Raw genomic sequence first — 23,750 nt, forward strand, 5'->3', positions numbered from 1 at the left:
CCCTACATGGTGTTCTTGTCAGTGGGCACCTGATTTATCATATACTGCATTAGCCTTCAAGGCTTCATAGACTAAATTTGACATAATGAAAATAATGTCTGAGACCTCCATGCTGCAGCTGTTTTGACTCTAGCTGTACTTTCAGCCACAGCTCAGGAGGTCAGTCCCTCTGATAGAAACATGCAGAGTACCAAATGAAGGTCCCACTTGGTTTGCTGCCTCCATGTGAGACCTTCTGTCTGAGCTCTCTCTCAGGTAACTTGCTTCCTACTTAGATGGCACAGAATGGATTGTTTTCCCTTCCATGCCCTGGTGTTTCCATTGATTATTCAAAGGCAACAGTGCCAGGCAAGTTTGGGACAACAGCACTGTTATGGCATGGTCAAGCATGAAAAGGACCTGGTGTCAGGCTTCTCTAGGCTGGCTACCAGAGCACTTGGCTGTCACAGACACAGCTGAGGGGGACAGTCAGTTCACCCCTTAGCCACGGCCATGTGCCTTTCCCTGAAGCTGCTAAGGCACTTGGAGAGACCAGAATCACAGAGGAGCTGAGGCAGAAAGGGAACTCTGGAGATCATCTAGCCCAAAATCTCTACTCAAAACAAGCATAGCTGGATGAGGGTGCTGAGGATCCTGTCCAATTTTGTTTTGAGCATCTCCAAGGATGGAGACTCCATGACTTCTCCTGACAATCTGATTCAAAGTTCAAGTGCTCTCACAGTAAACAAGTTTTTTCTTGCATTTTCATCATGCTCTAGTGTAGGAGACATCACTTGCTAGCACAGTCCCTCCATCTGGTCTGTCCACCAGAGAAGGAATGTTGCTATCAGCAGCCCCCTTTGGTATGCAGGTCATCTGCTGGCCTGGAGAGCAGTGCCAGACTGTCTGAGTCACAGCTCCAAAGGCTGCAGGTGATCCCAAGAGCCTGGTGAAGGTCAGAGATGTGTGACAATTGCTGCTTGTTTGTATTGATTTGCAAATAACAATCTGTGGTTAAAACAGGATCTGAATGCCAGGCTGATGTCCTAAAGTAAGGGACAGCCAGGTGGCACAACTGGAAGGTGGAAAGCACAGGCACAGAAGGGACAAACATCACATAGCAAGCACAACTCTGGTTTACTGCAGGGAGGAAGGAATTCATTAGCTAATCAAGTGAATTGGAGATATGCCATGTATTTCTCAGACCTATGCATGCTTATAGAAAAGAAAGAGTTGCATTTTTTGGGTGACAAGTTCCTCAAAGCCTTTTCTCTTTCTTAATTGAAATAATATTTTTGCATCCGGGAAAAAGCCACAAACAATGAATGGCAAACAAAATGTTCTTCAAAGGAAGTGTGATTTAAGAAAGGGTTCCATTAGAAATAAAGATAAAGCAGATTAACTGCCATTTGTTCTATTTGTTTCTGAAGTCTTCTAACCACTTGAGTTTTGAAAAGTTTTCTTTGCAGCAGTAATAGATCAGACATTCAGCAATCTGAAATACTGACAGCTTTGTTTTATAGAAGGATGCTGTTTAGCCATGCATACAAAGATCATAAGAATTACTCTTCTCTTCAGTTCTTCACTTCAAACCCTTTGACAGAAACTCCACCCACATAGCCAAATACAACCACACCAGCTGAGCATATCTTTGGGTCATGGCACAGTTGCCAACATAACTCAATGCTCATAAATGCTGTGTGTGTTACGTACACAACACAGGCTCTGTCAGAAAATAAGCACAGAGCTGTTTTCTAAGCCATAAAAAAATGTTTGTTAAAATTATGTCCTTTAAGAAGTCTGGCTCTAACACTCCTTTTCTTGCACTGGACCCAGTAAAATGTAACAAAAGGGCTACTCTTCTTTCAAACAAATGGCCACCTTCCTATCTATAGCCAACATGGCATGTCCTATAATACTGCAATAAAGCTGTTGCTTTAAAACTCCTTTTTATACTCTTAAATAACCTCAAATTCCAAGTTCATCTGGCTGGCTGTTAGGTATTATAGACTGGGATTGATGAACTCCAGCATGTAGTTCCCTTCCAGCTCAGAACACAGTACAATTTGTACCAAGTTTCCCATTATGACAAGAAATGGACAAGAAGAAATCTGATCAGTGTCTTCAATCTACAAGAAGTCAATATGGGAGACCAAAGCATGCCACTGCAAACCTTGCTATCTTTATCCTACCAAGCTCTCAAAATTACTGCTGCTCTGCTATCTTGTTTGCAAGAAGGCTGACAAGCTCAGAAAACTGACCCACAATGCCAAAAATACCTGACCATGTGCCTTCCCAGCCTACTCTTCCACAGGACAAAGCTCTGGCTTTGTTGCTGCAGATAAGCAGACAAAACCTGCTCAGCCCTTGCTTTCACAGCCACAGCCTACTGTATTTAACACACTTTGAGGGGAGAGAGGGACACCAAGCTTTCTGATGGAAGAAGCCTGAAACTCACACGGTGCTGCAGATACCTGGGCTTAAAGCCTCCAGCTTCAAGCAGCTGCAGCCTCCCCAGATTTTGCAAACAAACTGTGTAGCATCTCTGCATCTTCAAGGCAGCAGGAACACAGTGCCTTGTCCTCCAGCTCCTCTCTAGTGGCTTGAAGCAGAGCACCACCAGGTGCCACAGTCATAAGGCTCTTGTACAATACGATTCACCCTCTAGTGGATGACACAGGACCTGTTTACCTGCACATAAATTTGGGTAACCACTGGCCAGGTGGGTAAGTTCTGTCCTAGTCTGGATGACATTTTGCTCATCTAACAGCTTCTAACAAGCAAAAAACCAGATGATTAAGAGAACATAAAAGCCACAACATTCCACAAGAAAAGTTCCTGGAGGGACAAAAGCCAGCACATAAATCCATGGTATAGAATCAGTGTAGCATTCTGAAACAGAGGAGTCTCCAACTTACAGTTGCTGTGATGCAGGAAATTAGTAAGTACATGAAACAGAAGGCAAATTTAACAGATTTTATTAAATTTACATATAAATTACATTCCTGTGTGTCATGCATGATTGTATAGTTAGATATATCCCATTCTGCCTTAAGTGAAGATGTTAATTCCTCTAAAAAAATGGATGAGGGAAACTGCAGCTTGTAGCTTCACACATTGGTGAAAATGCAGCTTCAAAGAAATGCAAGTCTGCTAACCATCTAAACCAAATAAAAAGTTTTGGCTTCAGTTTCCTTAATTTCCCCCATGAAAAGCCAGGCAAGGTTGACATCAGTGCAGTTTTGCCACAAGTAAGGGATTCATGCCTATCATGTCCAACCACATCAATATTCCCTTGGATGAAGTCTGTTCTTTCAAATGCTCTTCTTGATTGTCACCATTTGTACTGCTTTGCATCACCAAGAGGCCTCAGAGAATGGGAACTACATCGCTTCCAGAAGAAACTGGAACCGAAGTTTCCAGATGCTATGAGGAGAATCTCCACAAGGTAGTCCAAAATAAGAGCTTCCAAAACATACACCAATAGATGCCAGATTCTCTTCATCCCCACTCCTCCTGGCTGCACTGTGCTGGCACTCAGCAATAAGGGAGATTAGGTACTGGTACTGTATCTCTACAAATAGACCTTCAAAAATGGCAGTTCCTTAAGCAAATGACAAGTTGAGTGTTTAAGTTTTATTTGCACCACTTTGGAGAATGAGATTTACTCCAGACTTTGAGACTGAGCTAAATGCTTAAGGCTTTCTGATCTAGTACCCAAAAGAAGCAAACTGGAAAGTTCACAGATGCAAAATGAATTTTTTTGGACATCTACTTATCTATTTTGGGGAATCAGTGAGAAAGTTGGTATTTGCAATCCTAAAAATGTGAAGTGTGCAAGTTACAATGAAATCCAGCAGATGGAGAAACCATTATGTCCTTTGAAAACCCAAGCCTAAAGTGATTTGAAAACTGAAAATCCATAGTATTTTGTAATGATATTTATGAAGACAAGTATAAAATTTCATTCACCATTCTGGCAAGACAAGTGCTACAACCAAGAAAAAAACTTAATCTATATTTGTCATGTATCAGTTTTAAGCTTCCTCTAACAAGCAATATATGTCAAAGATGAGTTCAGCTGAAGAGGCTGAAATGAAATTTGTTGGGCTCAGACCTATGGAACCAGTCTGACTGTGTTTATTCCCTGTGCAGAAATTAAACGATCAAGTTTGTTTCTAAAGCTCACAACATTCCACAAGAAAAGTTCCTGGAGGGAAAAAAAAAATCAAGTGCCAGGTATACAGAAGCATAGAACACACAACAGCTGCAGACCTTCTGTGGGCTTCCAACTATTCCAGTACCTCCAATGAGGCTCTAGAAAAACTGTTCTCTGGATTGACAAACAGATCACAGGACATGTAATCAAAATACTTCTGTTATCACTGCTCTGGAGGGATCACTGGTCTATTTGGGCAGCACTGGCAGCAAGCTGCACACTCCAGAGGGGATCCCTGAGCTGCCATTGACTTTACCAGCTGACTGTGCTCAACTTGAATGACACTCTGATCCCAAGACTATAACCACTGAGGGCCTGTTTTCCCTGGCCCTTCTAACTAAGAGCATACTGAAAGCCTGCTGTTTGCCTTTTCTAGCCTGGCAGAAGGTTCTTGCTTGCTTGGCATGCTGGACCAGCTCTGAATCTTGGCAGTGTGGCCAGTATCTCCTCTCCCGAGTCCTTTCCCTTGTGACCACAGAGGGAGAAAAGAGCAGTTCAGTGGCTCATTATCCAGCAATTAAGTCCACAGCACTTGCTGTTGTTAAGATCAGGATCCACATGAAGTTGAAAAGCTTGCAGACACACCAAGGAGAGCATCCCCACCAAGAATAGGTGTGTTCTGCTGCTGGGTTGTAGGAAGCATTGGATATCTACCTGACAGAAGGTAGATATGTTTCTGCCCAGGCTGACAGAAACGTGGGCACCTAAAAACATGAAGCCAGAGAGAATATGAGGTTTGCATGGCTGAGATCAAATGAGTCAGCTACAGTCTGGCAATGCAACACAGGCAATTCTTACTTCCTGTGAGAAGAGAGAGCTCTGTACATAAGATTTCTGGGTCTGTCAGTTCTGTCCTGCTCTGAAGGACAGGGATATTTCCATTGTAATGCAAAAGCTTTTTTTTTTTTAATAGGATATAGCTAAAATGCACATATAAAACTATAAAGACTTGAGAACAGCATTCACAAGAATAAGAAGTTTGAGAAGTTTTTTTGACGAAGGTCATGCTAAGATATTTTCAATCATCCATCCTGCACAAAAGGCAAAGGACTTTTATTCAGAAAAATACAGTCTGGAAAGATAAAACTGGAAATTAATTCAGCCAAATATTGTGCTACGACAACAAACTGGTATGAACATAAGGTGGTTTCTGGTCTTAAGTCCAGCAATCACTCCCCTGGCAAATGCTGTGGCAGAGGCTGTTGATATGAAACTATGAACAGGCATACGTTCACTTGTTCAAAGAAGGTGGACACAAGCTGGTGTTTTCCACTAATTTCTTTCTCAGGCAAGGAAAAGTTCTCTATTCACTTAATTAACAGTCCAGCGTGATATTACGAACCAGGACTTCTCTAAGCCATCTTCCTTTCTTCATTATATTTCAGTTCCTGGAATGATGCAGGAGAAAGCTCAAGAATTCAGAAGTACAGCAGCCTTGGAGTCAGGACCTGGATTGTAGCTTTTCTATGGATAGATAGGACCTTGTGAGCACACAGCAAATGGATGGGCCAGGTTTCAGTTATAGCTTGTCTTGGATGCTGGTAGATGATTGTTTGGCTCAAACACTTTGCCTGGGTATAAAAGCTGGGGCCAAGACATGTGGCCATGTAGAAAAAAGGGTCAATATATTGCATACAGATGAAGGCAGTTGTCCCTCTGACAGACTACTTCCTGAACAAACAAATGTCACATGGATCAAGTCCATTCCCGTCTGGCTGTAGGCCAAATCAATTTCAAGTCCCAGACTGCTCCAAGCATACAGGTACTTTATACATGACCACAAGCTAAGCCAGCAGCTGCTTAGAGGGTGACCACAGAGCAGGATGTGTCAGAGGAATAGCTGTACACAGCCCACAGAACTTAACCTGCTCCAGGTTTCAGATGCCCGTTTTGGAGTGGATCCAGTTTCGATAGTAAGTCACTCGTGTGTATACTCCTGGTTTATTTGGCTTGCCACATTCATCTCCCCAGCTCACTATTCCCACAAGATACCAGATTCCTCTGGAATTCACATGCACCAGTGGCCCACCAGAGTCACCCTAAGGAGAAAATGTCAACAGACAGAAAAAAAGTAAACAGCCATGAACTCAAATTCTCAAATTCTTCTGTTACAATTGGCAGGTATTTTTCTGTAGACCTCAGCTATAATTCAAGTTTCACACAGTTTACTGACAAGACAGAGGCTCACAGCCTAGGTCTCATTCACACCCTCACATCTGCATTCTCTCACTTGTGCATTGTATATAAACTTCATGCAAACTGAAGTGCAGCTCCAAAAAACTCATGCAAACTGAAGTGCATGACCCTTGAAGCTCTTAATTTGTATCTATCAAGATATTGAAACTCATAAACTTAAGATTGCCCAAAGTACATTTTATTTCTAGAAAACATCACCTTCCACCCCACCTATTTCCTTTTTACTAATACCAATAAAGAGACTTACCTGGCAAGCATCCACCTGCCCATCCAAGTATCCAGCACACAACATTCCAGCTGTTATCGCTCCGCCATACACTTGTCTCCTATTACAAACTGCAGTACTTATAATTCTCACTTCTGCTTGTCGAAGCTGATTAACACTGTTGCCTAGAAGGAGAAGTGGCATTAGAATTTGCAGACAAGGTAAGCAAAATAAAAAACTCAATGATTAGGAGTAGCCAATTTTTCCTGCCATCACAGGCAATTAAGGGAGCTACCCAGAAAATGTCTCAGGATTAAGAAAGTTAATACCTTCCACTGCCAAAGTCCTTTGCTTGTTCCCAAACATAACTCCTATCCATCTTTAATCATCACCAGATGCTCTTTAGCATAATGGACAAATGGAATTTTGTACATATTTCAGTGCTGCATTCAGCTGTAGGCTACATGGCATGTCCTTGCTATCATTGAAAAGACCCATTTGGTTAACTGCAGCATAGCTTTGGGCAATCTCTACACATCCCAAGGGTCTCCCATGAAACACAACCTATATAAGTCAGTGACTCTCACAAGCAGATTTATAGTCCCATCCTCTCTAACCTCAACAACACAGACTAATTTGAAAGAAGCTTACTCAAATCACTGGATGAGGCCTCACTTATGACCAAAGAGAGAAAAACTGATGAAAATTGTCATGGTGCATCTGCAAAAAATCTGAATAGCAAAAGAACCGTGTCAGAGCTAAACCCAGAGGGGCTGGAGAACCAAATGTATTCAACCAGTGCTGTGTGTACAGTAACTAAGAAAAGCTGCTCTTAAATCCTGTAAGACTAACCTTCAGGATCTTCCCCCCATTTCTGATCCACTGACCAAGCCAGAAAAAAAAGCAGTCAACTAAGTCCAAAGGTATCTCACTAGGACACGCACCCATTAAACACCAAGTCTAAGGAACTCAAAATAAAAAAAAAACCCATAAGACTAACATCAGTCTTCTCAGACACATGTGTGACAGGGCACAGGGAGGCAAGAGACACTCACCATCATTCTCCAAAGCTCCCCAGCCAGTGACAAAACAGGAAGCGTTGTCTGGGAAAACGTGAGATGCTTCAGGAAGGCAGACACTGTGCACATCACTTGTGAACTCAATAGGAGAGGCAAGTTCCACAACAGCCACGTCATATTCATGATCAAAGAGAACGTCACTGTATCTCTCGTGAACAATAATTTTCCGGACTAATTTTTTCTGTTTTGGAGGTCTCAGCAGAATTCCAAAGCTGGCAGTCCACCTCCGAGGATCTCTTACTCTGTGAGATGTTTGAGGTTATGCCAGAGCCACACAAAACAACATACCTAAGGGAGCTTAGGTCTCCATTTAAGCATCAAAAAGCAATGTGACCAGGTTTGCCAAAGGGGAAGAGTAAAACTTCATTATCTTTCAGCAGATACAGATATTAGAGGGTCACAAAAGGTCAGAGCACCCAATAGTCCTAAGGCCTGTAGGATCAGAGAGGTGCTGATGACTTACCCTCTAAAGCAGTGGGCAGCAGTCACCAGCCAGGTGTTACTGATGATTGATGCCCCACAGCGATGGGTCCCATCGAGCTGAATGCTCGCCTGCCATGGCCATTCTCCCTCCCGTGCACGCTGCCCACCAGTTATTCTTTCCACTCCTGTGAAGGAGAATGCCTGTCTTCGTAATCCACAGCCTGTCAGAGAAAAGGCAGCTCTGCTTTAGCTGATTGAAGGCCCTCAAGGCTGCAGGCACAGGTGTAACAGGGCAGGAGTCTCCATCAAGAGACAGCCTTCACCTAAAGCAGGGAAGCCAAGTGCCATGGTCACAAGTGTCTCAGGATACATGCAGGGTAAACAAAGACGTTTGGTAGAGGAGTCAGTACTTTTTCATTAAGCCAGTTTTCAGACACACAAGCCCATATGAATTCCCATGGGACCTGAAGGCTGTGTATCTGAGACACTGAAAAAAAGGGAGTTTTTCAGGTCACCTACAGATTAGCCTTGGCAGCAGCAACAAAAAAATAGTGTCCTCTTCACAACAATTGACTTACAGCCACTGTGCCAACAATCAGGTATTACCCAGCTGAAAAAAGTTAGATTCAAACCAGTTAATTCTCGTAGGCAATTTGAAGAGGCAAAGCTAACATGCAAAGTCTTCAAGAGCATGCAGTGGACTGATGGAGAGCCCTGGGAGGTACTTACGCTGTCTCCCAGTTTCCAGAGGAGCTCTAAGACCTCAAGGGGAAGCACAACAGGAGGACTGAGAACTTACCACTCTCCAAGGCCATGCCACTGCCTTGCTCTGAGTGTGGACAGCTCTTCTGCCTCTCCCACCCTCTGCTCTTTCCTTAAAGTTTAGGTCAAATCTGACAGACATCTATTGCCAAACCTTTCTTCAGGGAGGAGGGGGATGGAGGGAAAAAATGTTCTTTGAAGGATTCCAGCAAGAATCATGGCCCACAGCAAAACTGTAGTCCTTCTACAAACTTGCTAACAGCAGCTCACTACATGCCCCTACTTCCAAAAATCAACATTAAAGCAAGTGCTTCCCACCACCAAGCCAGAATGCTTGATTCTACAAATGTATAGAGCCAGCAAGACTGCAAGGGTATGAGCTGAAGTCTCCCCTTGCTCATGCACTGTCTACTGTTCTAATATCTGCAACAAATTTTATTTTTAACTTGTATCAAGAAAGTATAAGGATTTTGTAAGCACAGGTCCTCCAGCACTATGTCCACTATGTCTCTGGACCTTTACTATAAAGTATTTGTACTTACAGTTGTTTAAAAGGTTATCTCCCTTTTCCTTGTTCAACTCTGGAATGAAAAGCAAAGACCACAGTAAGTTTATCTCATATGCTATGTGATCCAGCCCAGCCTCCCTCCCTGTACCCAGGATACAAAAATTAAATGGCTGCATTGCTGCCTGGAGTGACAGTACAAGAAGTAGTAATTTGCTGCGTTGGAGAAATTTAGTTAAGCCTCTGCTCCTCACAGAAAGGCCACAGGATGCACATTTCTTGCCTTAGCTCAGATCTAACAAAAGCAGCAGATGACTGCAAGTGGGTCCAAGTTACATCTACATATACAATGTGCACAGCCACCAGCAAATGCCTACAGGCCTTTGTTCAGGTTTAGTGTGGCAAGGTGGTCAGATGAGTCTTCACAAGTCCTCAGTGCTGGGATTGCCTGAAGGTAAACTGCAACATTTCTAATTTCTTTCCTACAAAAAAAACCCTCTGTCAGAGTCAGACAGCAATCCACAACAGATTCATGGGAAAGGATTACTGCCCACTGATCCTCAGGATCTTGTTACAGACACTTGCTACAGAAATCTGTCAAATGACAAAGGAAATGGCAGAGGATAGAGAAGGGAACTACCTCAGCCCTGCAATTTTAATAGCTTGAGGACTCTGCATTTCAGTGCCTGGTTATAAAGGTTCTTATTCAATTTACTGTATGTCTTAAAGTGTTTGAGAACCCATGGTCACAAAGTTGGACCTTTTTTGATGAATTGAGGGAGACTATCTCATTCAACGCAACCAGGTCACACAGGGAAAGTCTCTGATGCATGGAGAAGAGCTCACACTGATAAATCAGCACCAATATGTTTTAGTTCTTTCCATGTTCGGTTTTCCAACTTCCCATGCTGTCAGCCTAACAGACAATTTTGAGAAGGCAAAAAAAGAAAACAAGAACAGCCCATATTTGCACGCTAAGGTGAAATTCATTACGCTGAGAACAGCAAAATGTGAGGAAGAAATTCCAAGCTGAAAACACAAACCTAAGGCACTTGCCTGTGAGTTTAATGGTAGACTGGTCAACATTCAGGAATGTCGAGGTTGCTTTCAGCCTTCTGAGTAACACACGGTTGACTTGACCCCGGGTCGTTGCTTCACTGTCAGCAGAGGGAAATTTAAATACCAGAACAACAGATGCAAGCACTCCAACAGGATCTGGGCTACAAACCAACAAAAACAAACGGTGTAGTTCTCTTTGCCTACTAATGCTCCTGGTTCTGCTTTGTACTGCCTGCCTTCTTTATATGAGAACAGGTCTGGTCTGCACAGATGTCCAGAACAAATAGTGTGTCTGTGCTCAAGTAAAGGAAAATGATGACATGTCAGCAGGGAGCAAAAGTTTCTTGCTATGACAGTGATCAGAGGGAATTTTCTGGGAACAGTTAGGGAAACGGTATTCAATCTGCAGAAGTATAAAGCCAAACTTCTCTTCTTTGCTGACCTCTAAGGGTAACTGAGTCCTCAGTGTTATGAACACTAGAGGACAGCAACAACCAGACAAGTCACCCTACTGGTGTAACCCAAGCAACCAGGAATGCTCCATACGGTCAACAGGTAGGAAGAAAATTTATTTAGCGCATCTCTGCTTATTCCTGGCCTTTACATTACTTACCTTAGACTGACCACGTGGGACCTGATGTATCTTTTACTTAGAAAGGACCCCCTGAATACTTGAGATATCTGTTAAAAGAAAAGAGCATGTTAAAATACACCTGCAATGAGTACATGCTTTTACAAGATAACATGTGTTTCTCATGAGCCTCTGAAACACATGAAAATGCCTTCAGATCTCCACCTCTACAGCAAAGCTACCACTAAATTTCCATCAGGGAATGCAAATCCAAAATAAACACTGAGTTGACTGATTTCACTATCCATTCTGCTCTGTGCCTGCCAGTTCCACCACAGGGCTTGTGGAGCAGACACCTGTGCTTACCATCTGCATGTGCAAAGTCAGCTATGCATCTTTAACCCACAGCAGCAAGGTGTGTAAGGTAAGGCCAGCCATGTAGGGATGAGGCACGATCACCTCTGACTATTTTCAATTAGACATTTGCAGAACTCTTCAGCATAGGTCAGGTATAAGCAGAGAAGCTTTTAGTTTACCATGGTTTCGATATGTTCACTGATGTTCCTGAACTCCTCTGTAGTTTGCCTTTCATACTGAGGATTATAGTCGACATTGGTGATTAGGAAAGATGCATTGTAATATCTGTCTTGATCTACAGTGGAGAAAAAGAAGGAAAGGTAGCTGATCATCTTTAGTACAATTCAAAGATGCACAATATCTCACAGGACACGGCACAAGCAAGGGTTTCTGGCCTGTGAAATTACAGGTTTAGCAGCACTTTGGTAAAAGGGGGTTCTGGACCATCCTGTTGCTCCATGGACCATCTAGGGGCTCATTTCTTCTTTGAGGACCATCCCAAGGAGCTCCAAATTACACCCACTACAACATTGCCCTGGGGTCCATCTTCTTGTTGGCCTAAGGTGAACATAGCACAAGACAAAGGAGCTCTTCTGACTCAGTCACATTCACTCCTCCCCAGCTGCACTCTGTCCTATTCCTGCCCCTCTGAGAGGCATGTGGGGCAGAGCTGTATACATCTGTTCAGTGGTTGGGTTAATTTAAAAATCGGTCTCTTGAGTGTATGGCAGAGAGGGGTCCTGCAACACAGAGCTGGCAAAAAGCAAAGCTGAGCTGTAGCTCTGCCACTGCTCCTTCTGGTGTCCTAGTGTAAGCCACAGCCTCATTGGCTCTTGGTGAGCTGAGATGGCCACATGATTCATTCCATTCATGGAATGCAGAAAAGCATTTCAAAAATCTCACACTGCTACCTCAGAGACTGGGAATGGAATGACTCAACTTAATTCATGAGGCAAGCGACTGGGAATGGAATTAATTGTCTTCAAGTCATAAGCCAAGATGGTTGAACTTGGTGATCTTAAAGATCTTTTCCAATTTTAATGATTCTATGATCTCCTACTGAAACTGGGCTCTTGGCAACCAGAACTGAGTTCTGAGGTCTGAAAAGCCTAAAGCTCTGCCCTGTCTCTTTCTGGAATATTCCCAGCTGAAGGGGCCAGGTTGAGTTTCTGCAAAAACCCCATTCAAGATTAAGCTTACTATGCATAGCCTGAGTACTAGACACTCCTCTGGTTTATACAAAAGACTCTAATCCTTTGGTCAGTCAGTGGAGACACTGGATACCAGTGGAAAAACCAGGGCAAGAAACAAAAGGAGTGTTAAAACTGAAATCCCTGCTTCAAGTAAAGCACATTTCAAGTATTCTTACAGGTCTTTAGATCAATCTAGCTCTCAAATAGCATTTTGAAAGTTCTCATGTGAGATTTATACCAGAGGAAAATTGCATGCCTAAATCATCAGGCAGGACCACAGTAGCAAGTGAAACACAACAGATTCCTGAAAGCTTGTCACAACAAAGTAGCAGGGCACTTACCATGGCACAAAAGAAATGTAATCAAGCCAATGATGAGAGCTAAGGCTACTATCACTGACACAACAATGACTGCGATCTTCCATGGCTCCAAGCGCCTTACTGCTCTGTCCATCTGGATCACTGCCTGCATTGAAGAAAGCAATATGGAGAAATTCAACTCCAGTACAAAGACAATAGTTCATCCAGAATCTAATCATATCTGGCACAGCTTAGCTCAGCTGAAAAACCCTACAGAATGAGGTAGGTTGGGAAGGACCTCTGGACTCTGAGGGCCTGACTGTTTAAACTAAGCCAAATTAAAGTCGGTTGCTCCAGACCTAGTCCAGTCAAGTTTTTAGTATCTCCAAGGAGAAAGGTAACTGAGTCTTCTCAAGATCTCTGGTCCAGTCACTGCTCATCCTCATGGCAAAAGCTTTTCCTTTATATTTAGTCAGAGTTTCCTGTCTAACTTTGCCTCTGTTGCCTCACATACACACCGAGAAAAAGTTGTGCAGGAAATGCTATTAGAGACAATTTGACTTCAAGAAATACTACACAGATTTCAGGTGCAGCCAACTGCCCACACAGGTACTCAAACTGAACATAAATGTAATATTTCATGACTGATGAAATAACCTCTGCCCCAAGGATACTCTAGGCAACCAGAGATGCCACATAATACATAGCTTTGGTTATATTTAGTCGGTGTGAGTAGTTACAATTGTTGAGTCCCTACAGGGTTTGGGGCTTACTGCTCCAAAGCCACACATATGTTGAGAGCAACCACATCCTGTCTCCTGCCAGACAATCTATAGAGAAAGAGGTACTTGTGTGTAAACATGACATGGCAACAATATCCAGTAGTAACTCTGAAAGCCAAGAGCAGACCTGTAAAATGGTAGAGAACTTGACTCACACATGGACAGACGCACAGAAGACTTTTTCCTACACTTATGTCCTCCAGTGCAGCATTAAGCAACAGAACATTAGGAAAAATGCATTTTTGTGCATGTCCTCAGTAGCTTTATTGTAGGATGATGCAAAACCTTATGCACAATTATTAAAGATCCCAAATAATTCCACAGCACACCATGTGCTAATCGTCATGCCACATATTGAGTCCCTGCAACATGGTCTACATTAGTACATGGTATCAGAAAAACACCTGAGATAATCTCTCAGATATCCTGGAGAGACAAATGGCAGCAGCCAGCCCTCAGGAGGAAGACTGGCTGGCTACTCACCATGCTGCTTTACATCCTCTGATCCATGCTGGTATTGCTGTGAACCAGACATACTAAACACTGTTTTCCCCTTCTCAGGTCTGTGACACAGCATCTCTGAGCAAAATCTGAGAAGATGCAGGCAGGAAGAGGAAAAAAGGCAGAGAAAATAAGTGTTTGCAGGTTTTCTGATGACAAGGTGGAAAAGAAGAAATCACAGTGAAAGCAGAGCAGGTTAACAGCAGGGGCTCCATCTCAGGAAATGTGCTGAGTGGGCAGATGAGCAGTAAAGATGAGGGTCTGCTGCACAAATCCAAGACAGCAAAAGGCAGTGAAGTGGTGAGAGAGGGGGATGGTATTATACCCTCTGCTCTGATGGGAAGAAAACCAAGTAAAGCCACAAGGAAGAAATGGCAAGAAAAACAAATAGGAAAGAAAAAAAAAAAAAAAAAAACAACACCCCCCAGACTCCCCAGATAGCACTACAGAGGAAGGAGATGAGAGATCTGCAGGCAGCAAGGGTGTATTCAGCAAGAGACAGGGAAGTTGGGAGAAACTTAAAGTTTAATCTCCTCATATAACATCTTGGTTTTGGCTACTGAGAGCACTAGCCAAATGGGCAAATTTTTTACCCATTCAAAGAGGTGGCATACTGGAAAGAAAATGTTAAAATAGAGAAGCTTCTGTCAGCATCACAACGGCAGGTAGTCACAAGCAGCAGCTTAGTGTTACCATAATATACAGGACAGGTGACCAAGATCAAGTCTTCTGCTTCAGAGTCACATGGCATGGAGAAAGCCAGTACCTCTCCTTCTGTTGCTCCTACTTTACTGGGGCAAGTTCTGCTCTTGCAATGCACGGCCCAAGTTTTCTCCCACCAGACTGGCTCAGTTTCCTGATGTCAAGGCTGTAGGGCAGTTGATAAGAGTTGGAAAACCCAGGCTGGCCAAGATTACTCCTTTGCAAACTACAAGTTGCAATAAGCACATAAATAACACCCACCAGAACTCACCTGGCTTCACTGAGGCCTTGACTTCTCACTGTCTAGACCTGCACTGTATATACTGTCCATCAGCTCTGAGAGTTCAGCAGAAAAAGAGATTCAGATAAAAACCTAAAACCAGTGGAACTGTTCTGCCTCAGTTTCTTCAATCTGCTGCAGCCTTCCATGGAACACTCCCATACCCATCTCACAGCATTTCCCAGTCCCAGGGAATTGCAACATACCTCATGGGCAGTCAATTATTACTCTTGAGGGCAAGCCTCTTGGCTAATCAGAATAGCCCACTATGGCAACATGCCTCTGCCCCTCCTCAGTAGCCACATCTCATGCTTGAAAGAGGCAGCTTTTGCATTTCACTTTGCCCTCCTCACTGGAGAGCTTGTGCTTCCAGCCTGAGCCCCTCCCATCCATCTCAATCAGACTGGTTCCCTGTCCTGCAGCTGTCCCCACTCCAAGGGCTTCCACTTGAATGGCAATAGGAGCACAATCCTTCCACTGCTCTTGGCACATAGAACACACAGCACAGCCCTGGCAGTGTATGGCTGACTCTGCAGACATTGAGGCAACTGTGCTCTTGGATTGTAACCGCTGCATTTTGTGAACTGTATCCAGACAGATTTCCTCAAAACATGGCTTTATGCCAAAGCTGCAAAATTTAAGATTAAAAAAACTGAGCATCTCCTTGCCTGTGAGACTCATGCTCTCACAGGCAGCACTGTCCTTCCAGCCATCTGTCTCTATTTCCTTTTTGTGCAAATACCAGCTACAGCCACAAACATTGGCAGCACAGATCCCTTTCTCCTCCAATATTTCAGAACTGCTTGTTCTCCACAAGTCACACAGACTTGCAAAGGGAAACAGAAACCTTAGGAAGTGCTGTAGTGCTGAGGGAAATGTAAACATGGGAGATAAGGAATAGAACCCTACACCACTTCTGATACTGATTTCACTTAACTTGTTTTTTAAGAAAAAGCTTTAAAGCATTCATATCATAGAATGGTTTGTGTTGGAATGGACTCAAAATCATCTAGTTCCAGCACCCTGCCAAGGGCAGGAACACTTTGCACTTGACGAGGCTGCTCAGAGCCCCACCCAGTGTGGCCATGAACACTTCCAGCCAGGGATGGGGCATCCACAACTTTTCTGGGAAACCTGTTCAAGTGCCCCACCAGCTTCACAGTGAAGAATTTCTTCACAGTATCTTCCAGGAGTGTCCTCTTCTCCAGGCTGAACAGCCACAATTCTCTCAAGTCTCTCTTCACAGGAGAGCTGTTCCAGTCCTCTGATGATATTCACAACCCTTCTCTGGCCTTGCTCCAAAAGGTCTGTGTCCTTCCTATGTTCAGCTTATTCAGAGCTGCATGCGTACTCCAGTACTCTGCAAGAGCAGAGTAGAATGACCTCCCCTCAAACTGCTGGCCAGTTCTTTTGATGCAGCCTAGCTCACAGTTGGCTTTCTGGGCTGTGAGTGCACATTGCTGGGCCCTGTTGAGCTTTTCAAGCAGCCACAAACACCCACGAGGTGTCAACCTATATCCACATACAGGTAATTAATTTGTATATTGGATATACAAATTAAAGTGGAAATATCTCTTCAAGACCAAAACAGTTTCCTCCCTTTAGCAGGATGGTTTTGTCTTCCATCTTGCTAAGTAACAGAATAGGAAAAAAACCAAAATACTTTTGCAATGAAAGCAGCAAGACTCATCAATTCCCACAGTGTACAGTTACCAGTATCCTTCAACTGTAATGTCTGTGTGCAGGACCCAGCTCAGTAGCCCCCATGTTTTGCTGTTTGGTTTTCTTTCTATTTTATCTCACAACTAGGCATGCCTAGCTTTGCTGAGACAGAGGCTAGGATGGTTACTGTGAGACAGTTCAGGTTATATCCACTCAATACTTTCATTATGCATACACATAACACCTCCAAACAGCTCTTCACTCCCCTAGCCTTTTTTGCTTTGGTGCCACAGAGGGCAGGACTACCAGAATAACCACCTTGACAGGGATTCCTGTGCTTGGGACATCCTGCTCTATAGTTATATAATTTAGCGGCAGGTGGATCCCCCTGTTTAGGAATTAGAGGTCTTCTCTGCACTCTAGTAACCAAGCAAATTCTGCTCCACCCAGCAACACTCAATGGCCAGAGAAACACTGATCCTCTGCAGTGCTGAGGAAGGCCTCCCACCATGGATATATCCTTTCCTTCTTCCTGTAGCAAAGAGACATTGCTTAACAGATCTGCGTTCTCCTCAGAAGACCCCAAATACCACAGCTGTCTGTGTGATGCCTTCTAGAGTCTGGTGTTTCACACAGCCTCACATTTCTTGTTTCCTTATATCACAGGCTTTGACTTTTTTTACTGCCCAAACTCCACTAAGCTACAAATTAACTCTTAACAGGGCGGACAGGAATTCAGCATTCACCCTCTAGCATGAATGAGATAACTCAAATTCCACAGGAGCAGAGATCAGACCCAGACACCACTGGGAGCTCTCAAAGGCCAAGTCCTTTCGGCTCTTAAAAATACATCTTTGAGGTCTATATCTGGCAGCTTTCAGTCTGCAGTGAATTAGTGAGAAGTTTCAAACCCAAGATCCTTTAGTTCAGTACAGACCTGCTTATCTTGGCAATACTATCGCGAACATTAAACCTCCTCCAGCAATCCGTGTTCTCATTTAAAATATGCGTCATTCCCAGGGGGCCCAAGATAATCCCTGAAGACAGCAGCATCTCTCAAGTTCATAGCACAGCTAATTCAGGTTGGGAAGAGCAAATTATTAAATCTCCTAGCTTACACACCTTGGCTCTGAGACAAAGACTGTGATTCCTAAAAAGGTATTCTGTACTGAAAAAAAAAAATCCAAATGAATTATTTTGAAAATAAATCTATTTTAATATAATTATTTAAAATGCACTAAAGTTGTGTTTAGAAAGAAGTATATTAAATCAAACCACGATACAAGATATTTTAATAAGCGAAATATTAGCAAGAAATAAAAGTAACATTAATAGCTATTGACATATTATGAAGAAGAGTTATACCAAAATTTTACAGAGCAAAAATTGGTCTTCCTTGTGAAACCAATGAGAAACCACATAGGATTTCAGGTTGGACTTCTGATCAGCCCCAGATGAATTCTTTACCTTTGAATTTGGAACATTTACCCAAAAGTGAAAGACAAGCACAATACACAGGTGACAAGCTGGTTTTCTTCTAAACCTGTACCAAACTTCCTAAAAGGTTACTATATTCATTCACAATGCAAGTGATGCAAGTTCAGCTCCCACCTCTGCCTGACAGGGTTTGATTCACTATATTGAGATTATCCATCTTTTCTGATTGATAACACACCTTACTGTGTGTCATCAAAAGCTTCAGCAAGAGCAATACCAGCAAACTGATCAGAATGCATCTGTTCAGACACGAAAAGAAAGTGTAACTTTATCATGTGGCCTCAGTCACCGAATTTCTGGATAAGCAGGGAACAGCCACCCTGTTCTGCTTTACAGATCTGCCCTTGATATTTTTTGACTTCTTAAGCTAAAACTTCATCGCATCCCCAACTAGATTTGCTCTTAGATTAATTCAAACCATGTTTTCTTGTACCAGCTCTTTACTGAAAGTGTTTTGCCACGTTCCACAGAGAAAAAAACATGCAACCTCTTCTATGTGATCTGCTGCGGTCTTCCTTTGTTTTTTTTGTTGTTTTTTTTTATACCCCTGCCAACTGATAATCCAGTATTCTCAGATGAGCCAGTGGCAGAGTTTGGGTGGCACATCTGATGGGGAGGGTCTCTCCACTTTTATAGTCATGACCAGTTTTCCCAGCTGATATATTCAGGAACATGCCTACAATCATTCTTCCTAGAAATACGACCTTTCACAAGACAACTGAACAGACTAATATGCTGGCCTGGTGAGCATGATTTAAAAATCCAGACTAGGTCCCTGGAACTTTCCACCTTGGCAGGGTGGTTGGGAATGGCAGCAAATGGGATACATCTGGCTTACTCTAGGAGGCCTACAGAAAAAGCACAGGGCCACAAAGCAAGACTTGCTTATTTCACTCCCACCTTTACCACAAGCAACCACACAAACCTTGCACTTCTCCTGTGCTCTTGTGGCATACTCAGGACACGCACTTCTAAAAGAATGGGACAACAACCTCAGCTGCTTTGAGAACTGAAGCAGAAGAAGCTGGTGCCTGCCTAAGTACTGCCAGACCCTTGTTTGGATGAGGTCAGTTACCTACCAGCCTCAATTGCTCAATGTTTGATATCTCCTAAAGCATTCTGATACAATGAAAGACTTCCAAACATTGAAGGTATCTGCTGAGGGAAATGAAGTGTGCGTTTTTCTATGCGTCATACTAAATCAGCTTGATCTCCCCACACCCTTGAACAGCCCACAAAAACAGTAGGTGCTGCATGCCACCCCTCTGCAGTCAGATAAGGCATCAGTAATGTATTTGCCACTTACTAATTGAGCTCCTCCCCTTAACCATCCAATTTTACCAAGGTCTTGCTGCTTCCCCAGAGCACACTTCAGCTGGGTAAAGACAACTGCTTCAAACACAGCTCCTGTCATTTGCTTCAAGATTTAAGGGTAGGATTCAGTCTTTGGGATGTCTTAACTGAGAGCTTCCCATCAACTATATCCATGATGCCAAAATGCTGCTCATACAGGCTTCCCTGGTTATCCGATCACCTCTGCAATCAGCGTGAAAGGTTTGCTATTCCTTATTCTCTCATCCATTTTGCACACAACTGTTTGGAAGTTTTGAACTCTTTATTTGTTGGGATAGAGGTAGCCTCCTATACCACTACAACAGTCTGTAGGATGTAACTGTAATGCCAAGGACTGAAATATCCTTTATCACTTATCTGTCTTTCTACAGCTGACTACCACAGCCAACCTCTTGAGACTCTCATGTTCTGAAACAAGTTTTAGCAGAAGTAGGAGGACTACTCACTACATAAAGACTTAAATTTGCATGAATACTGAGAGATCATCTCAGTGTAAAGAAAATGTTAAGTACATGGCCACCAACTGCAATCAGTTTAGGATAAATTTCTGTAACTTTAACATTTTTACCTCTCAGATTTCCCCTTCCAGCAGGGTTGGTCATAAACAACATAGACAAATATCTTGCTCTGTTAGTTTGGCAGTCGCAGATGATAGCAGTAGACCTCTGCTTTCCAGCCCTCAAAAATAGCTCTGCCTGCCTCCTTTTGTTCTTCTTTCATTTCTTGAAATCTACTCCAAAAACAAGATACCACACAAGCAGGTACAGTCTCTCTGGGTTTTCAGTTTGATTTTCGTTCCAACGCAGGGTGGGTGAAATGGTCAGGTGCCAGATTTGGTGTGTTTCCAAGCTGATTCTGCACAGAGTAACACTTCACTGGCTGCACACCAAAGCCCATTAAAACAATCAAAAGCACAAGAAGCTACTTTTACCAACTGTCCTCCACTCATCCTCTCATCCAGCAGTTGTGTCTACAACACATTCTAACTGTGCTAGCACAAATGGTAGGTCAGTCAGCGCACTGTGAGATGACTCTCACCTGCCCTCCACATAGGCCACCTTGATTTGCCATACTGTGCTGTAGATGAGCTGGAGAATTCTCAGAAAACATGCATTTTGGGTGAGGAGAAAGGCTGACATATCAGAAGAATTACTGATGCATGAAAGGCAGATCAAAACAGAAGCAAGCTCAGCACTAGTGCCACTCTCCCCACACCCTCGGTCGAAGCTCTAACTGCCCTATAAATCTACACACAATGTAGCCGTGCTGCCCAAAATACCAAGAAGCAAGCCAGAAGCTCATGGCACTCACCTCTGTGTACCACTAAGAGTCAGCAAGAAGTCTTCTCTCTGGGAAGAGCTCTCTCCACTGTCCTGAGCACCACAACACACTGTGCAGCATCTCAGCATAGACTTGAGGCTTTATCTCCTGAATTAAGAAAGAAAGGAGTCATAGGCAAGTCAGAACAAACAAGTCCAGCAAGTCTCAGTGACAGAGGCTTACCCAGTAGCATGATTCCTCCCCTAAAACAATAACAATACACTTCTTTCATCACACCTTTCATCCAGGAATCCTGAAGCCTTTTCAGAGCATTAGCTACACCCTGCAACACCCCAAATCAGAAGAGCCATGAAAATTTTGCAAGGACGCAGAGCTTATTTCCTTCTTTGGTATAATTAAGAACAAATCAGAAATTGTGGGAAGGATCAATGCAGAAAATTTGCATGTTCAAGAGAAAACATTCAGCCCTAGGTCAGGTAAGGAACTGACAAACTGATGCAGAATCAAAGGTATGTGCCTCTTAACTACCTTGAACTTCCTTGAAATTGGACATTTGGCCAGAAAAGGATCTGCCCTCATAACAGCAGCTAAATTCAATTTTTTCATTCTTCTTTAACTCCTTAGATGATAATTTTAATTGTGGTCACCTAGCTACACATACAATTCTATCCTGAAAAATTCTGCTGTGTCATAAACATTATGATATAAATATTTTCAGGTTGTAAATAAGAAGTTCTACTTTTGCTAGTGACAGCAAGTTATCTGGCAAACAATCATCACAAGCTCAAACTCTAACCTAAAGTAGCATTTCTGAACCTTCAGAAATGCTTTAAGTTTTAAAGTTTTAAGAAGTTTTAAGTTTTCTCAGTATCACTAAACTTACTAGAAGATGTATGTGACCACATAGCCTGACACACAGATTTGTTTCAGAAGGACAATAAAGAAGACAGACCTCACAACAAGATACAAATGGCACAATTTTCTTTGCTCTACTGCAATAAACTTTCTAACCTCTAGGGACTCTTTTCCTCCACCTTAGTGACCTCCATTTGACCCCTCTGCAGCTCAGGGATCACCAGCTTAGTAACATGCTGATGCAAATACACCTTACATGGCTGGAGCTCTTCCTTCCACTTACATCAAGTCCATAGGCAAGTAACAGGAAGACTGCTTTTGGAGAATGCCAGCTTCCTTTGAGTGAAGCATAAACTAAAGATAAGCCTCAGCCTCTCATAATTTGGATTCAATGTCTCAGCATAATCTGTTACAAAACATGATGAATACAGTTGTTAATGACACATTTAATGTAATTGCTTCTCAATTCTTTAACTGGAAGCTGCATTGCCATCCCATATAGGAACACCTGAGTCAGGCCAGATGTGCAAGCAAAATGCAGTCAGAAGCCTAGCTAGAGGGTGACAATTTCCAGGGTAAAGTATCAAGTGTCACATGATTACCTGACCTGAGCATAGGTGATGCAAAGACATTAATTCCAGGCACCCCATGATCCTCAGACATAGAGCTCTGCCTTGTGACTTGATTGTGCCATAGGTGGAAGAATGTACAACACAGAGCCTTCATGGCAATCCTTGTATAGTCTCACCTGCAGGAAAAAAAACCCCTATTGCTGCTTAAAGAAAGAGGTTAAACTGAGGATGCTTTTTTTGGACACTGAAAAACTCCTCCAGGCCTGATTTCATGGCAGGAATGCACTAAACTGCTAAATAATGTGATAATGCTGGTCAATAGTCCCCTCTCTGTACAAGGTGTCTGAGTTTCTTCTTTTACTGGCAATAATTCCCTGCAGCAAAAAAACTCATAAGAGAAAAAGGGACAGACAATAGCCACAAGTGGTTCCATTGCCAGGTACCAAATAGGTTTGGCTCCTTGTTCCAGAGACAGTGCTCTTATATGCCCTTTTGTGCGACACTGCAACACTTAAAAAAAAAAAAAATAGCCTGGAAAAGTTAGGAAATGCAGGGAAGGAGGCAGGGGTGTAGCCCACCTGGGTACCACACAAAAGAAAGAAGATAGATCGTGTAGGCTGAACATAAAATGCCATAGATCAAGACCCCCACCAGAATCCAGCTGGTGAAGAGGCAAAGTTTCAATGATTGGCTATAGCAATGGAGTAAGCAAGTGAGGCTCAGGTTCACCAGAGACTGGGGAGCTTCCAGAGTGCATTAAACCCAGCAAAGGATGAACAAATTTCTGCTTAAAGTGAGAGGGAAACAGGATCTGCACTTCACATCAGGAAGACTATACAGAAGCTTCAAATGGACAAGCAGAAAGTAGACTGGTGCCCACAGGAAACAATGTATCCTGTTGTAAATCCCATGGTAGACACTGCAACCTCAAGTAAAGAATGTGACAGAAGTTACACAAAACTAAAATAGTAAAAAAAAAAGTTTAAAAGTCTGATACAAACAGGATACAGGGACAGAGAGCCAAAATCATGGTTTCCATGTTCCGCAGGATTCTCCAAGACACTGATGGCAGACCCAGAATGCTTACCCCAAAAAAGGACTTGGACACTGCATGTATAAAAGAAACATGGTGGCAGGAAGGCCATAGAATGTGGAAATCCCAGGATCTATCATTCCAATTATTTTAATTACTCTGAAGTAAAATGTGAAACCTTTACAATGATCACTCAGATAATACTGGATTTCTTGGAGGTTGCAAATAACTGTTTCAGGAACAGGCAGCTAGGAAATCCACAAAATTGGAAGCAACTCTTGATTCAGTCCTGACCAGTTTAAACAATTGGTTTATCATCTTTCTGTCTGAACTATATCAGCATCAGATTCAGCATTTCTAAAGACACCCAAAACCAGATCAACTA

At 42.9% G+C, this 23,750-nt stretch overlaps 1 protein-coding gene across 1 annotated transcript; it reads right to left on the reverse strand.

Annotated features, from left to right (window-relative positions):
- Positions 1–5,213: 5,213 nt before the first annotated feature.
- On the reverse strand, positions 5,214–21,046 carry LOC139592187 (transmembrane protease serine 11E-like). The gene is made up of 10 exons (XM_071431719.1): positions 20,932–21,046; positions 12,890–13,009; positions 11,535–11,650; positions 11,041–11,108; positions 10,425–10,588; positions 9,406–9,444; positions 8,142–8,322; positions 7,655–7,920; positions 6,642–6,784; positions 5,214–6,237 (listed from the first exon to the last, which is right to left on the reverse strand). Coding segments are annotated over exons 1-10 (1,260 nt in total). The 5' UTR covers positions 20,933–21,046; the 3' UTR covers positions 5,214–6,075.
- Between the last annotated feature and the right edge of the window lie 2,704 nt (positions 21,047–23,750).

This window comes from Agelaius tricolor, unplaced genomic scaffold (genome assembly GCF_023055355.1).
Source record: "Agelaius tricolor isolate 1412-34295 unplaced genomic scaffold, bAgeTri1.0.p SCAF_8, whole genome shotgun sequence".
Taxonomy (NCBI): Eukaryota; Metazoa; Chordata; class Aves; order Passeriformes; family Icteridae; genus Agelaius; species Agelaius tricolor.